The sequence below is a fragment of the Penicillium malachiteum genome (assembly GCF_028827825.1).
Source record: "Penicillium malachiteum strain IBT 17515 chromosome Unknown utg000002l:1.0-8849297.0:1.0-8852440.0, whole genome shotgun sequence".
Classification (NCBI taxonomy): Eukaryota; Fungi; Ascomycota; class Eurotiomycetes; order Eurotiales; family Aspergillaceae; genus Penicillium; species Penicillium malachiteum.
The window spans coordinates 8,702,041-8,717,198 of NW_026643095.1; the positions used below are offsets into that span (position 1 = coordinate 8,702,041).

Consider the following 15,158-nt stretch of genomic DNA (forward strand, 5'->3'; position numbering starts at 1 on the left):
ACCGGGTCATGATGATAAATTGAAGATAACCTTGGAAGACATCCAGCCTGAGTCGGACCTCCCGATGCCTAGATATAGGTGTGCATATTTCAGTCCGAATCGGAATCTTGAAATTCCACTTGTAGATGATCTTGAGCCAATCTCTACTTCTTGAAAGTAGTATCATTGAACCTATTAGCTTTAAAAGATACATATCTGACAGATTCAAAATGTTCGAGTCACCAGTATAATTATAATAAATTCAAAAATGATACTATATTGAATTAAATACTAGTATAATTGATACTATGATCTTAGTATAGATGATCAGTCTCACCACCACTTCCTAAACACAAAGTAAATTAAAGGGCTAGCCATTGACATCTGGACTAAAACATCACTGGAGTGATTACGGGGCACATATGGGTTGATAATCGTCCCTGCTTACACCAGGTATAAATTCAAACATTTTGAAACTACTCTTTCCGAACTTAACTTCTTACTCATCCTCTTCAATATTCAGCTATCTTCAACTTTCAGGTTGGATCACACTTTTCTCATTTTCCTCGCCCGCAAACCTTGATGCCAGTTAAATAAGAACATCCACATGAGGTCCAAGGCAGAGGACACACACTGGAACAAGGCTGAAGTCTCATGAGTCAAACTCTGGAATATATGAAACGACACCTATCCAGCATAAGAACCTTCTCGCTCCGGTCAGTCAGAACAGTAACCCTACTTTAAGTCCAAAATAACAGGAACTACTGGTAGAGGGTATCTCCTGATTAAACTCTATTCATCGTTCAGGCAGGATATGTCACCTTTTCAAGAGGCAGGTCAAGTTCTTTACGCGTGAAAAGACATTGAAGGGGATAATTACCGAATCTGAGTCTAAAAAATTCTTTCACCAAAGGTTCACGCACTTTTTCAGGCGACTTCCAACAATATCTGTATACCCGTATCGAGAATCCTTGCACGTCATAGTCATTGTTGGTATCCTGGAGTCATCGTTGGCATATCCAGCAATCCTAGGATTGAGCTATACAGGATCTTCCACACTCGGTGGACATATACAGCCTCGGTTTGGGAACCAACCAGACCTCGGAATGGAGACAATTCGCACTCACGTGTTTTCACTCTGTATATGCAGCAGATAAGCACAACAAATCAGCTAACTGTCCCAGCCTTCGTTAGTAATTGGAGATATCCAGGATTTTTAGATGATAACTGACAGCATATCAGATATCGCTATTGGAGTTACCATTGGTAACAATGGCCGCCTTACCGAAGTCAAGATACTGGGGGTATTTACGACCTACCGCCGCTGCCTCGGAGTGCCTCATAAGGGATATCATGAAGGGATCAGAGTCGAACATAGTTATCTTCAAGATCAAAAAGCCACGAGCCGAGTATTCCACAAAGCTCAGGTTCCATTCTGACTACTGGTTCGGCCTATGGAATACGGAGTGGGGTTCTCATGTGAAGAAGGGTACGGGTGCCCAGTCTATAAAGATTGTCAGAAGAAAGCGCACCGCAAGCATGAAGGTCTAGCTTCTAAAACACCTGATCCATCAAAGGTGACCGGGTTGGCCCGCCACTGCCCTCGTTGCGAAGCCACAGAAGATCTAGCTCTCACTAGAGCCAAAAGGTTTATATTTTTGGACAGAAACCCGTCTACCTCTAATAGAACCAGTCAAGACAGGTAAAAAAGGCACATTTTCCCGTCTGAGCTCAGTTCCTTTAGGGGAATATAGTTCGTTCCCCATACACCAATACCACTACGAAAGACATTCACGTTCTTGCGACAGAGAGTTGAGCCAAGCTAGGCGACTGATCTCCCTTGGACAAAGTCGCAGCCGCCAAAACCCCTATCTGTAGACCCACAGTTAGAATCATTTATCATAGAGGCTACAGGATACAGCGGGAAACGGCTCATTGACAAGGCTCGAAGCCTCCACCAAGACAGCACTGGGCCCCTTACCAGTTATTATCTTCACGGATCACAGCAATACTGTCAACGTTGCAGGAAGCATGAGCCTCACTCAGCAAGTTCACAGCAGGTATCTACCTAGGGATATTGAATTCAATCTGGAGGGGAGTCTAGATGAAGTTTTATCCTGTTAGTTTCCCTTCCTGTCATTTGAACTTATTCTTTGTTGACCATATTTATCCCCCTCTAAGGACAGAGCATTCTTTTTGTGCGACGGTGTCTATTCCCTGACAATGCGAACAATCCCAAGAAGCGTTCGTCCGTTATGAATACTAGCTTGTCAAAAGTCACAGTTTACCGCGAACAGCTGAAGTCCGATCTGTCGCAGGTTAAATGCGAGATTTTCGAGCATCTCTGCCGTTTGTCCGAGAGCGAGCGAGCGAGCTGGCGGGGTCGCCTACACCTCTAGTCGGATTGATTCTTTGATTCTAGGTTCTGAAACTGGCACTGATTTTCCGTGGTCATTCTTTGACCTTTCAAGAGTGGATCGAACTCAGTCCATTCGAGTCGACGAGAATCTTTCCAACTACTCACAATCCACTCTACAATGGTAGCATTTTCCGAATGGATTGCCTTCCCTCGTCATTAAGAAAGTCTCCCAAGTTGAGAGGGAAAATCACACATTTTACCCTCCTCTCACTTCTATTATTCAACCACTGTGAGCAAGATCAATATTCACACCAGATTGAATTTTCTTTTCGTTGGCTCGCTTCCCTAAGCCATGCCGGTGACATTCAGATTGGCCGCCAACCAGATGCACCTGTTGTTCTTGATCTAAACAAGATTCCATGGATACCTGTTTTCGCACACTAGTTTCGTCAATTCATGTCTTTTGACAGGAATTCCTAGGAAGAAAACAAGGATTACTCTTTCTAGTAATGTCTATCGATGCCCTTTAAGGCTATCATAGACTCGGTCGTTGACACCTAAATTTTGGGAAGCCCACCGTTTTTAAGGCCCTCCCTACGTCGGATACCCCTAAACCCTGGGTTGCAGCCCAGTCATATAGCACTGTGAACCCCGCCCCCGCGCTACAAGTGGTTGGACTGCTGTGAACGAACCTCTAGATCCAATGAAAAGTCGTTGAATATCACTTTTCCATTGGGGGCAATGGATTTTCTTTTTGTTTCCCGGCGTTGTTGGGGGGTTACCCCCTAACATGTGCAGCTGTGGTTATTGGCCGTGACCTTTTTTACAAGAATATAAATAGCACTTTTCGCACTACTCGTTCCAATGCAACAATGGTAGGTAGTGGCATGTCGACTTCAGGTTCATGAACATCCATCTACAAGATATTTCGAGTCCTTATATGCAACAGTCAGGGGCCACAGACAATATGATGACTCGCAAGATGTGTCTTAGGTGCATCATGTATGTCAAACCAGCTACATAGGCAAGCAGTTTATATCTATTTTTAGATTGTAGCAAGATTCAGGAGGTGTTTTATACACGTTAGGCTGGTCCATTCCATTAGTCTCACCCCCTGTTAAACCCACTAAAATGCGGGTAAATACCGGTAAATTACCACAGTAACTTTCATCGGTGAATGCTACAATAGAATATCATAGAGTACGGAAGAGACAACAGTTCAAATCTATTCTCTATATCCCTGAATGTACATGTCAAACGTAGTTTATGGGTCTATAGATTTAGATCCTGATTAATTACCATAAATATCAAGATAGATTATGATTTCTTTCATTATCATAACAACAACGAAGCTCGGATGGACCCACATCAAACCACATTGGGAAAAAAACTCTTTCCACCCCTGAACTGACCACCACGCGTTGTCCAATGAGTGTACCGCTAGGGGGGCTTTGTCTTTATCTGTCCTTAAGATCCATTCCATATACCATTATCATCATTCTTATTGTTTCAAGGTACTAGAAGGGGAAAGCATATAGGGATTCTCAACTGTGTTTGAGAGTAACCGTGAGTTTGGCTGAACCGATCGCTTCCGTGTACACTAAACCAACGTACTAAAACCTCATGTTTGTTTAGCCACCAGGCATGGATCCCACAACCTACACCAATCCTCAGTTGACGCTGCAGGATAAATTGGTGATCGAGGCTCTAGTTGATAAACCAACCTCGGATAGTATGTTTCAAGTTCCTCGCTATCGTATGATGAGCTCGGATTGCTCACTATTATTTAGTCAATTCTAAATCAAACCAGTCATCACAAAAGCTTAGCGATGCAGAGCTATCTCAAAAGCTCTATGATATGAATAATGCCTCGCATTCTAGCTTCGATCCTACTATCTTTCAATTCTGGGAAACTGAAGTATTACGGGCAAACCTGCCAGAGACAGTGCAGCGCTATTTACTGCAGCCTTATCTGAAATGGGCTCAAGGCGTTGTCCGATATCAAACTGATGTCGTGATGGTGACACATCTCATTCTTTACTTCACAACAATTGTCCCTAGTGCAATTTACCTCTACTACAACTTCTCATGGTGGCATGGTGTTTTACATTGGGTCATGCAGCTATGGTACTGTGGTGCTTTCACATTGATGAAGCATCAGCATATCCATATGAATGGCGTTCTCGCACCTCAATATTGGATTTTCGACACTCTATTTCCATATCTGCTTGATCCCATGCATGGTCATACATGGAACTCTTATTTCTATCATCATATCAAACATCATCATGTTGAAGGCAACGGTGCTGAAGATCTGAGTACCACGATGTTCTATGACAGGGACAGCCCCTTCGACTTCGCTTGTTATGTTGGTCGCTTCTTCTTCTTCATTTGGTTGGAGCTTCCCCTCTACTTCTGGAGAAAGGGCCAGATGAAGTACGCTTGCAAGGCTGCATTCTGGGAGCTGAGCAACTACTTGTCCATCTATCTTCTCTACAACTATGTGAACGCTCGCGCAACTCTTTTCGTCTTCATCCTTCCACTCACCGTTATGCGATTCGGCCTTATGGTGGGCAACTGGGGACAACATGCTTTTGTGGATCCAAGTGATCCTGACTCTGATTATCTTTCCAGTATTACCTTGATCGATGTGCCGGTAGGTTATCAGATATCTCATCATAATTTCAAGCAGAATTGACACATTCACAGAGTAACCGTTTCTCCTTCAACGATGGTTACCACACCTCTCATCACCTCAATCCCCGTCGTCACTGGAGAGATCACCCTGCCGCATTTATCAAGCAGAGAGATCGTTACGCTGAAGAGCGCGCGCTTGTGTTCCGCAATGTCGACTACATCTTCATTACTGTCAATCTTCTACAGAAGAACTATATTCACTTGGCCAAGTGTCTTATTCCGATCGGAAATCAAGTTGACATGACTCTTGAAGAACGGGCCGAGATGCTGCGGACTCGAACTCGTCGTTTTTCGAGTTCGAAGGCTAAAAAGAATTGCTGAAGCATTTTCCCAGTCTTTGGAGGACTCCTTCATGGGGGAATATCCAGATCTCCGGGAGTAAATTCCTGGATCAAACCGTCTGTCTATAGGATGTTGTATCGAAGATGGCAAGCTTGCCCAACACTCTAGTGCTTAGCGTTGCATTTATCACCTTTTAGAGGGATTTGATCTACAGATAATTTCAATTTAGGATGAATTTGGTCAAATCTTGGGGTTATTTTCTTTCTATTTAATTGGTCCGGTCAGCCTACAATACCTAGGTAATATGGCATTTACTGATATGCTTGTTTCGAAAATTCATGGGTATAATTGGTTACTAATGTCAGGTACAAAATGAATGCGCTGCTATGTTCAAAGACAGTACTTTAAATGATGTTGGGCATAGGAGATGAGCCCCGAAAGAGAACCAAAGAGATATCATATCCGAGACAGAATTGGCTAGAGTTCAGGGGGGCTTAGTTTGCGGTCTCAACCTCTGGAGCATCATGGACAGCGAGAGGATCTTCCTCATATGGTGGAGGAGCAATCTCTCCCTCGCTCGTCCAGACTTTACAAAGCTCCTGCTCGATCTCCTCACGACGCTGCTTCCATTCATCAACCTTATCAAGACGCTTCCGCAGTTCCTGCAGCTCCTTCTCAACGCCAAGCTTCTCTTTCTCGGTTCCAATCCTCTCGAACTCCCATTGATCTCCCTCCTCCCCCATACCAAGGCTGAGATTGAAAGTGTGATATTTCTTCAATGATGCGCGGGTGGAGATGGTGATAAGGGTGATACCACGCTCTTTCGCACGCTCATACAAAAGACCCTCGACGTCAGAAGAGACTGCCGAGGTTCCCTCATCGAGGAAGGCATATCGTGGTTCATGATAGAAGAGTCGGGCCATGCCCATACGTTGCTTCTCACCACCACTCAAGACATCCTTCCACTCCTTGCGAGCGTCCCAGCCACCTTCGCGTTTGGGAAGGTAGCCCAGATGTGCGGCATCAAGAATCTTCTGCAGATTTGAATCTGACTCGCCAGCTTCCCGCATGTCAATCTCGGTATGAGGATAGATCACCTGGTCTCGTAGAGTACCAACGCTCAGATATGGTCGTTGGGGGAGGAACATGATTCCATCCAGGCCAAACCCGCGTGGACGGCTGACCAGTCCCCTGTAAACGGGCCAGAGGCCTGCGACGATACGGGGAATGGCCGACTTGCCCACACCATTTGGCCCAGAGATAAGAAGGTGGTCACCGGAATGAACAATGAATGACAGAGATTCAATCAATTCATCACCACCCATGGGATAGAGAGAAGGAGTAACGATGGGCACCTGTTCCAAACGAACTCCATCAAATCCATTATGTATCGTGCCTTGAGAATCGGCGAGAGAGTAGAGCTCTGGGTGCGATCCACGAGATGGATAGTAAGCGCTAGCATGAACCCGATGCAAGGTGGAGATGAGTGTGTAGACGCGTGAGGTGTAACCGGCAAGCTCCGAGATATCCTTGATGCTGTACATCATACGACCACCGGCATCCGCCAGCGAGAGCATCAGGCGCTTATTGGTGATGAAATCTTTCATGCGACTTCGTTCACGGCCCATGCCTTCCGGAACATCGACCATCTCCATGGCACCGCCTGCGCCACCCCAAGCAGGAAGGAAGATTGGTAATGAGGTAATCAGGTACCCGAATGCTGACCATGAGTACTTCAAGATGATATCTTCCAGCATGTTATACCGAATTTTCAGGCTGTAAATCCCTTCCATCCAGCGCTGGAGATCTTTGAAACTTCTTACCAAGAAGACTCGCTCAGTATCGGCACCGCCATAGAATGAGATCTCTTCAGCATTAGCCAATAATCTAGAGTGAAGGCCACGGAAATCACCCTCTTTCTTGCCTTCGACTGCCTTGAGCTTGCCAAAAGGTGGTGACAGCTTGCGGAGTATTACCGCTGTGCTGAAATACCCGGCGAGAATTCCACTCAATGCAAGTGGTCCCAAAGAGCGATAAAGCTGGTAGTTGAACACAAAAAGATCAACCAAGGGCTTTCCCATAGATGAGTATAGTGACGCCGCAGCAGAGCAGAACAGCGTCAGGTCTTGTGTGATAAATTGATCGGAACCTTGTCCGATTCCTCCATCCAAATTCATCAATTTGTAATAGTTGTCATTATCAGTCAGGTACAGGTCGTGAATGTATCTCGTAAGGCGGGTTCGAAAGGCGATTGACACCTTGGACTGGAGGAACTTGATCATGGCATTCGTGTAGGAGGCAAGGGTTCCGATTCCACACCACTTCAGGATACCCCACATAAAAGCCCGTCCTTTGCCGGCCACCAGATCTCGAACAATCTCACCATCTAGCCGCGCGATCAGTAGAGATAGATATGTTCTCAGTAGGAGAAATAAGCCATGGCCCATGAGTAAACCAGTCTCTTTACTGCCCCATCGCGGGACCATGATACTACCCAGGCTGAGAAACTGGTGCAAAAATGCTAGATTCAAGCCGGGTTTCGTTGTAGGTGGTGGTATTTGATTTGTTGATCCCTCCTCAATACTCCTTGCGGATGCCGGAGGGTTCAAGAACAGTCGACGATGAGCATCAAAGGTGGTCGGCTTCGTGGGATGTATTATGACCTTGGATGTACGTGAATCTTTGTAAGGGACATATATGGTGCGAGAGCCATCTTTGCCTCGGATTCCAGAATTTCGACGCAGTAGCCGGCGACCCTGGGCGCGATCCTTTGCCCGCTGCCGAAGCCAGTTATATCCTCCATATCCCGAGCCGATGATAGATAGTAATAAGCTGATCGTGGCAATGAGACGGGTGGTCGGTGTGGTACGGCGAATTCGAGCGCGAATCAAGTCCGAATAATGTACGTAAAGCGCGAGGAGGGGGTCCTCCGGGCGACGAAGGGTTGACTGAGCGGCCATGTTGACAAGCTGGGTCTCGGTCGCAAGATGCCCCTACGGCTCATAGGATACAAGGGATGATGGCCATGGGCTGGATGGAGTAGTGGCTAGCGCATACAGGGACTTGTATTGGAATCTAAGAAATTAAATGATGGAGAAAAGAGTAGATAGTATGAGTATGAGAGTACAGTCAGTAGGAGAAGGGGAGAAGGTTGCATCATTTGCATGTGAACCTCGGGGGAACTGGAGAAGGCACGTGCGGGTGACGTGGGGAAGACTTGGCAATAAGCTGGGGTATTATACAATTTATACTAGATCTTATTATATTATATGGTTTTTGCTGCCATCTTTCAAATAGGACTCATAACTTGAATAAATCAATTAGAAATATGCGTAGTTTATTAATTCACGATACCTACATGATGTACTGCAAGCAATTGTGATCGCCATGGAACTCCCGTCATTATTCCTCCACACTGACACCTGCACCCTGAAGCACTCCCAAACTTGAATAACCTGGCTATCATCACTTTTTATTGCTACTTATTGAGGGACTCCAGATTTGGGTACTTGAAAATACTTGAGGAACCTGGGAGGTAATGAATCACCTGGATCAACTTGGACTCTATCTAAATTCCTGTAGTATGGCTGCCATGCCAGCCGCAGCCGTTGCAGCAGCATAATATTGCCAATCTTTGTTTTTATGACTGTCGGCGTAATCAGAGACACCTTTGATGACAAGGCATGGTAACTTATCCCATATTCCTGAAGCCTCCATCTCAAAAGCAATCAGATTATGCTGGGCTGCTGTTTTGTCGCGATGCTGCCCAGATTTCATGACTGTATCTCCAGAGCCAACCAGACCGAAATGGACTTTGGGTTTTGGCGAGTCACCATTCGGGAAAGCCTCCTGGAGTATTTTACGTTGGACTAGCCAATCTTTGTGGCATCCAACTTGCTGGCAAGTCAGTTTCCGTGCGTCTTTACATTGAATCGGTATCCACTTCGCAGGAACGACATATTTTGCACGGAGTTGGATCTTGGTGCTTGTGTCGATAGGTGGACTGGAAGAGCTCATCTCTTTCAGCGCCTGGGTAGCCAGCCCTCTTGGGGCCAAGTTTGCCTCGCAAGACATCAAGATATTGTGAGATTCTGCTCTCGATCCGCTCTCGTCCTCGTATCCCCTTCATTTTGGCTAAGACCCCACGCGACTTTGGGCCAGGCCGGGCAACGGCTTCCAGGTCCGGTTTGCTCAAAAATTAATCAGGAAATTGCCAGCCGAAATCATACTGTACAATGCCACTGATCCCTACATCCCCAAGTACGAGATCATCCATCTCCTTTCCCTGATATGACGGAACTCCTCCACAGATACCAACCAAAAGCGCGAGCTTGATTTCTGGGTAGCTACATCGTAGACTAGAAGCTGCCTGGGACGCAGCCCCCTTACCCATTCCAGCCATATGGACAAGAACAACATTCAGATGGAGGATTCTGCCGAGTGTATTTATATTATCATCTCCAACAGCGCTCTCATAGCTCTCGCACTTTTCATCCCAAATCTCGTTCGAAAACCTGACTGACAGCGTCGGTTTTCTAGGGTCAAGGCACAAAAAACAGCGATCGTAAATTTCGGACGATCAACTGGCATTGGAAAAGTGGTAGGACTCGGTGCTCTCTTCATTTCACGGGCCTTCGAAGCTGGAGGCAAAAGAGTCTCTGACTTGGGTACCTCCTGGATTTCCCAGTCATCTTTGTATGCGTGATATAGCTGTCGGAGAGGCAGCACAACCTTTTCGTAGAGAATCTATCGTCTGGTTTCAAGGTCTTTGTCAAGTTTTGAAGGATCAATGGGACCATCGCTGAAGAGCTCAGTGTTTAAATAACTTTCGACTGTCGCTTTATACATAGCTCCAACTGAGTTTCCAAAGTCGGCACTATTTGCCGTGGTCCATGCCCACTCGAAAGAATCATTGATCATGCTTTCGTCCCAAACATCATGGTTGCTTGTATGTATGAACGGCTGTTTGGCTCCAATTTTAACCAGAACAACTCCCAATGCAAGAATTTTGGGATACATATGAAATAGATCGTCCGCAATGTAGTGATCCAGTATTCGGTCGGCGGATCTTTGAAGCTTCGTGGTGAAATATGGATGCGGCTTGGTATGGTTCCCATGCTCAACTCCCTCCTTCACCATGAGAATCCCTTTATGCGTCCATGGTTGAACCATCCAGTAAGAACTGTAGTACTGCTAGACTGATCTTGCGACGGAGTATGCTAGCGTTATTTTGACCCTCTTTGAAAGGTGAACAGTCTGCTCTAGCCACTCTGCAAGGGGGATACCCGCTTGGGGACCAAGATTGCGCCATTGCATCTTTTGGATAGGATTGGCGAGCTTCATGACATTATTCTCAATGTGTAGGTGAGTTGCTTTGCCATCGTTGCTTCCTATTAGGCTACAGAATTCTCCGAGCTGAATTTTCTGGAGACTACAGGAAGGTGATTTTCTCAACGAGTTGCCAGATGGGCTGGGATTGTAGCCTGCAAAGGAGACTTTTTTCCTTTGACTTGCCTCTTTTCGTCTACAGATCCGTCACAAGTTAAATGATTAGTCTATTACTCCTTTCCACACAATTAAACAGGGGAATAAGTGTACCTAGCGACTGATATTTTTCCTTGTTTCCACCGTGCTTCAGAGTAAGCCACATTATATGAGGAGAGACTTGCTGTGAACAACACATCAAATATAATATCCGTCTTATCGCGTTCATTATCCTGAGGTTGAAGTCGTAACTGTGTGCATTCCAGGTGTTTTTTATTGCATGAGCAAGTTGAATGTAGTCGGAGTTGGGTGTAAAGGGCATCATTGATTTGCATAGGATATGTAATCTCCTCATTATGGAATTCCGCAGACTCATTGGCGTGCTGGTCTGATGGACTTGAAGCGTTTAGACAGTCTGCGATCGACCGTAGAAGTTAATGATACTTGGGGTTCTTCCTAACCACAAAATCTGAGAGGTTGCGTCGAGTTTCGCTAATTAGTGTTCTTTGCACGCGTATGTCCGATTCCTTGTACTCCAAAATTCTTCGAAGTGAATGAAGTGATCCAATATCTTCAATGTATTACTTTCCTCAGGCCTAGCAGTCAGAGTAATAAGCGTTCGTGCACTTTGGAGAAACCTGGTCAGCAAACAACTCACAGAACAGGCTTTGTTCACGAGTCTTGCCAGATTAAGCAGGGTAGAATCCATTCCACTGTGTTCTAAGAACGCAATTTGCTGGCTCAAAATGAATATTTCACCTCCCAGGTGAGCAAATTTATTATCCATCAGTTGCAAGCCAAGACATGCTGCTTGCTTGCCGATCCAGGGAAAGGTATCCGAGCAGAGTTCGATTATATCGTCCATTTTGAACATTTGAAAAAGGTCAGTCGTTCTAGTCCCAGATTGTAATAGACTTCATCTCCAATAGAGATAAACAGACAGGGTAAGGAAGCAAGACTGAAGTTCTTATCACGTGTGATGACTCCCCTCCATACGTGGTGCGGGGCACATGATGGTGTATATGAATAAACCTGGGCAGTGTACCTCAACCCGATATTTTTTTGAATGCGAGTAGCTTCCCTAGTACATGCCCACCAGCACTTAAATACGGCTGAAAGCATGACAATTCTTGAGGCGGCTGGAGAATGTCGGCAAATCCTTAGAGAAGCTATATCAGTTCCACGACTAATGATACAAGAATGGGCCGAGAATAGATTGGCGGACTGCAATATGTGGTCTGGTGGCGCAGGTGCCCATATTCAGGGTAAAGCGTCGTTAGATCATCGACTGACAGCAAATCCGGAAGCACACACTGTTATTGTGAATCTGTGTTGATGCTAAAGGTCCTCATACAGAGATGTATAGAAAGAGGTATACATCTATGTCATCTAGACAAGCTCTCTCACGCATTTGGAGGCTTTACCTTTTCATGTTTTGGATTTCTGATGTTTGTTCTTACTAGGGGCCGGAGTCTATGCAGGTGGCACTACGATAGAGCTATCTGATGGAGAGCTTATTGATAGAATGAAAGAAGTTGAGCACAGTCTGGACGAACTCACAAAGCTTACTCTTGCGATTCGAAAAGCTGGCACGCGCTCTCGACTTCAAAGGGTAGACAGCACATCGTTTAATATCAATGCGCCGGCATCTTGAATTACTTCTTCTAGTGCATCCTAATGAGTTTGGAACTTCAGAATCAAGTATCCGGCAAATTGGCTCCACGCAATTGACTTCAATCCAAGTACGTCTCCTCGATGCCAACTTGAGACGAAGAAATCGATTTATCTACGCCCAGAAACATGCTCAAAAGCTGGGCTCCTCTTCAAAACACAAACTAACAATATTGGATAAGACACCAACAATTGTGAATAGGTCCTTATCCCCAGATACTGGGGTAGAATCTCCGCCTTCTCGGGGGGAAGATGCATACAAGAACATGGAAACTCAAAGTACAACCACTGCCACAGTAGTGGATGAACAAATCGTGGTTCCACCTAATCCGGTAACTAGAGGTACAACAACATTGTTTCAGCCACAAGCTCGCGAATTTCATATCCCAAAGCTCCATTACTCAATGATTGGCAAATGCTCTTCACGTGCCCTTGTTGCTGTCAAAGCCTTCCTATTGCAGCAGCACGAGGGACCCTTTGGAAGGAAGGTTATCCACCTCATCGATGGTTTCCTTCCCTTATCCGTTCTTTCGCTCTACAGAAAGCACCTAATGGGAGATATCTGACCTTATACCTGTATATTAGAGGGCTGTCATAAGGCTGAGGCTTTTTTATATGACAAGGGAAGCATGGCTCGGTCAGATGGAGAAGGATCACGGCGGAAACGAGCAATGGGTATGCCAGGCATGTTCCCAGAAAGGCATCCAAGCTATATTCGAGAAGCCCACCAAGTTTGTCGCCCACCTTGAGCAACAACATGGCAAAAGAGTTGGGCCACGGCAAATACCTATACTTCTCTCAGCATGGCGGCGAACACTCCCTTTCACAATTTCCAACTGTCCTCTTTGTTTCTTTGAAAGCGAGGATCAAAAGGTTTTTCTTGATCATACCGCTGAGCATATTCACTCATTCTCGTTAAGATCACTGCCCTGGGCGCCGAGAGAAGGGTTTGATGAGGAAGACGATGATGAGGCATGCGGTGCTGATTTCAAGCTTAACTCATATTTCGAGATCGACAGCTCCCAGTCAGAGCCTTCATCGATGTTTTCTAGAATTCCATCGCCGGCCACAGATTCGGGAAGCATCACTGGGTCAGATTCTCAAGAAAAGTCCCCCCAACTTGATGAGCAGCAACAGCAATTGACAGAAGACATGACTGATCGACTTTCAGGTAGTATGAAAAAACCGAAATATATGGCTGATTAGTTTCAACTGATGGCTCGTGGCGAAGGGAACGAGAGTTCCACGGTAATGGCCAACAATCCACCAGGTAGCCAATAAGCCATGAAGCCTCGTCGGCTCGACTTTTTCATGCTTATCCTTCGACTTTCACCGATGCTCGAGCCAGAATTCATGACGAGGTGAAAAAGATTTCCAAAATACCGATGCCGGACAGTTCTTCAAGAACAATCTGAAGTTTATTGAAGAGCTGGCAGACAAAGCTGCACTTCTGGCCGATAGCCCGATTACGCCCCTTGGTAGCAAGGATATTTTATCAGAGACAGTTCAAATAACCATGCATCAACAGATCCTTTACTGTGGTGAGTTTACATGCAATGTGGTGCAAATTTAAATATCCCTTTCGTGCTGACATTTTTAATGTAAGATGATAGTGCCTCAATGAAACGTCACGACCGTTGGGAATGCCAAATAAGACTCATCGGTATAATTGCTCGAATTACCACTCAGATGCTACCTGAGGGTGATGGCGTTTATCTACGTTTCATCAATCAGGAGATATCAAATCCTGACAGCCTCCGATATGAGGAATTAGTCGAAGTAATTCGGCCTCTAACATGGGGCGATGACACTCCCATAGGTACAGGTTTGAAGAAAAGCTGCCTAATAACCTCAAGAGACCGGTAATTATTTTCATCATGACGGATGGAGTTCCTGAGCCGGAACCAAGGTCGACTCTTGCGGACACTATTGCTGAATGTGGCGATCGCTTAGAAAGTGTCGGACTTCCTCGGGAGAGTGAGTGTTACCTTACCCTTTGCTACATTGCTTGTTCTTTGCGAGTGTTAATCGATAAAAAATGCTGACCTTGTAGGTGACAAGTTCATCATCGGTCAAATCGGCTCATTATACCGGGCGACGGAGTTCCTGGAAGGTGTAAGTAAGGACGAAAGGATTTCCAACGTGACATTTGTCGCTCCAGGTAAGACTGGCAATCAATTTCCATGCATATCGCATTACGTGTCAGCGATGACGACTGCTAAGAATAAAATTAATTTCAGATCAATTGGACGCGGTGGCTTCACAGATTCAAACTGAGTGGCTAATGGATGAATGGGTAAGCATTACTTGATATCTGCCCCTATCCCCTTCACTCAAAGCACAACTGATAATCTCCATTATAGCTTATCGATCTCTTGTACTCGCCAATCAAGAAGAGCGAGAGCAAGAACACCTGGTCATCAGCTAGTTAGACAGTGTTGCTGTGAATGTAGAGAATATTAGGGACATAGTGACTTGAAACATAGTGATGAGTTCTAACTTCAATTTCAAGTCTGAAGACTTTGTTTTAGCCAAAGCAGACAGGCCTAGAGCTGTTAGGATCATCATATGAAGACGCTGCTAAGATTTTGAAGGGTTCAAACTTCGAAGTATTAATGTCTGCTAGTTCAGAATTGAACTTGTCTCAAGCCAACGTTAAGGTAGACAGCACGGCGAGAGCCGAAGC

The 15,158-nt window shown here is 45.5% G+C and overlaps 8 protein-coding genes across 8 annotated transcripts; 5 read left to right on the top strand and 3 right to left on the bottom strand.

The window, feature by feature from the left end:
* Positions 1-1,251: 1,251 nt before the first annotated feature.
* On the top strand, positions 1,252-1,530 carry N7483_006258 (uncharacterized protein; the record flags this gene model as incomplete). Its single annotated transcript, XM_057089695.1, has 1 exon — positions 1,252-1,530. One exon carries the CDS (start codon positions 1,252-1,254, stop codon positions 1,528-1,530), a length of 279 nt encoding a protein of 92 aa, XP_056949524.1.
* Positions 1,531-3,982: 2,452 nt separating this feature from the next.
* Positions 3,983-5,356, top strand: N7483_006259 (fatty acid desaturase; the record flags this gene model as incomplete). Its single annotated transcript, XM_057089696.1, has 3 exons — positions 3,983-4,070; positions 4,129-4,994; positions 5,048-5,356. 3 exons carry the CDS (start codon positions 3,983-3,985, stop codon positions 5,354-5,356), a joined length of 1,263 nt encoding a protein of 420 aa, XP_056949525.1.
* A 455-nt stretch (positions 5,357-5,811) lies between these two features.
* On the bottom strand, positions 5,812-8,277 carry pxa1 (putative peroxisomal ABC transporter (PXA1); the record flags this gene model as incomplete). The annotated part of the gene is made up of 1 exon (XM_057089697.1): positions 5,812-8,277. One exon carries the CDS (start codon positions 8,275-8,277, stop codon positions 5,812-5,814), a length of 2,466 nt encoding a protein of 821 aa, XP_056949526.1.
* Positions 8,278-8,881: 604 nt separating this feature from the next.
* Positions 8,882-9,719, bottom strand: N7483_006261 (uncharacterized protein; the record flags this gene model as incomplete). The annotated part of the gene is made up of 2 exons (XM_057089698.1): positions 8,882-9,440; positions 9,547-9,719. 2 exons carry the CDS (start codon positions 9,717-9,719, stop codon positions 8,882-8,884), a joined length of 732 nt encoding a protein of 243 aa, XP_056949527.1.
* Positions 9,720-10,063: 344 nt separating this feature from the next.
* On the bottom strand, positions 10,064-10,456 carry N7483_006262 (uncharacterized protein; the record flags this gene model as incomplete). Its single annotated transcript, XM_057089699.1, has 1 exon — positions 10,064-10,456. The coding sequence occupies one exon, from the start codon at positions 10,454-10,456 to the stop codon at positions 10,064-10,066; it is 393 nt and encodes a 130-aa protein (XP_056949528.1).
* A 2,282-nt stretch (positions 10,457-12,738) lies between these two features.
* N7483_006263 (uncharacterized protein) lies at positions 12,739-13,038 on the top strand (the record flags this gene model as incomplete). Its single annotated transcript, XM_057089700.1, has 2 exons — positions 12,739-12,804; positions 12,835-13,038. The coding sequence occupies 2 exons, from the start codon at positions 12,739-12,741 to the stop codon at positions 13,036-13,038; spliced, it is 270 nt and encodes an 89-aa protein (XP_056949529.1).
* A 49-nt stretch (positions 13,039-13,087) lies between these two features.
* Positions 13,088-13,678, top strand: N7483_006264 (uncharacterized protein; the record flags this gene model as incomplete). The annotated part of the gene is made up of 1 exon (XM_057089701.1): positions 13,088-13,678. The coding sequence occupies one exon, from the start codon at positions 13,088-13,090 to the stop codon at positions 13,676-13,678; it is 591 nt and encodes a 196-aa protein (XP_056949530.1).
* Positions 13,679-14,349: 671 nt separating this feature from the next.
* Positions 14,350-14,904, top strand: N7483_006265 (uncharacterized protein; the record flags this gene model as incomplete). The annotated part of the gene is made up of 3 exons (XM_057089702.1): positions 14,350-14,449; positions 14,526-14,587; positions 14,836-14,904. The coding sequence occupies 3 exons, from the start codon at positions 14,350-14,352 to the stop codon at positions 14,902-14,904; spliced, it is 231 nt and encodes a 76-aa protein (XP_056949531.1).
* Between the last annotated feature and the right edge of the window lie 254 nt (positions 14,905-15,158).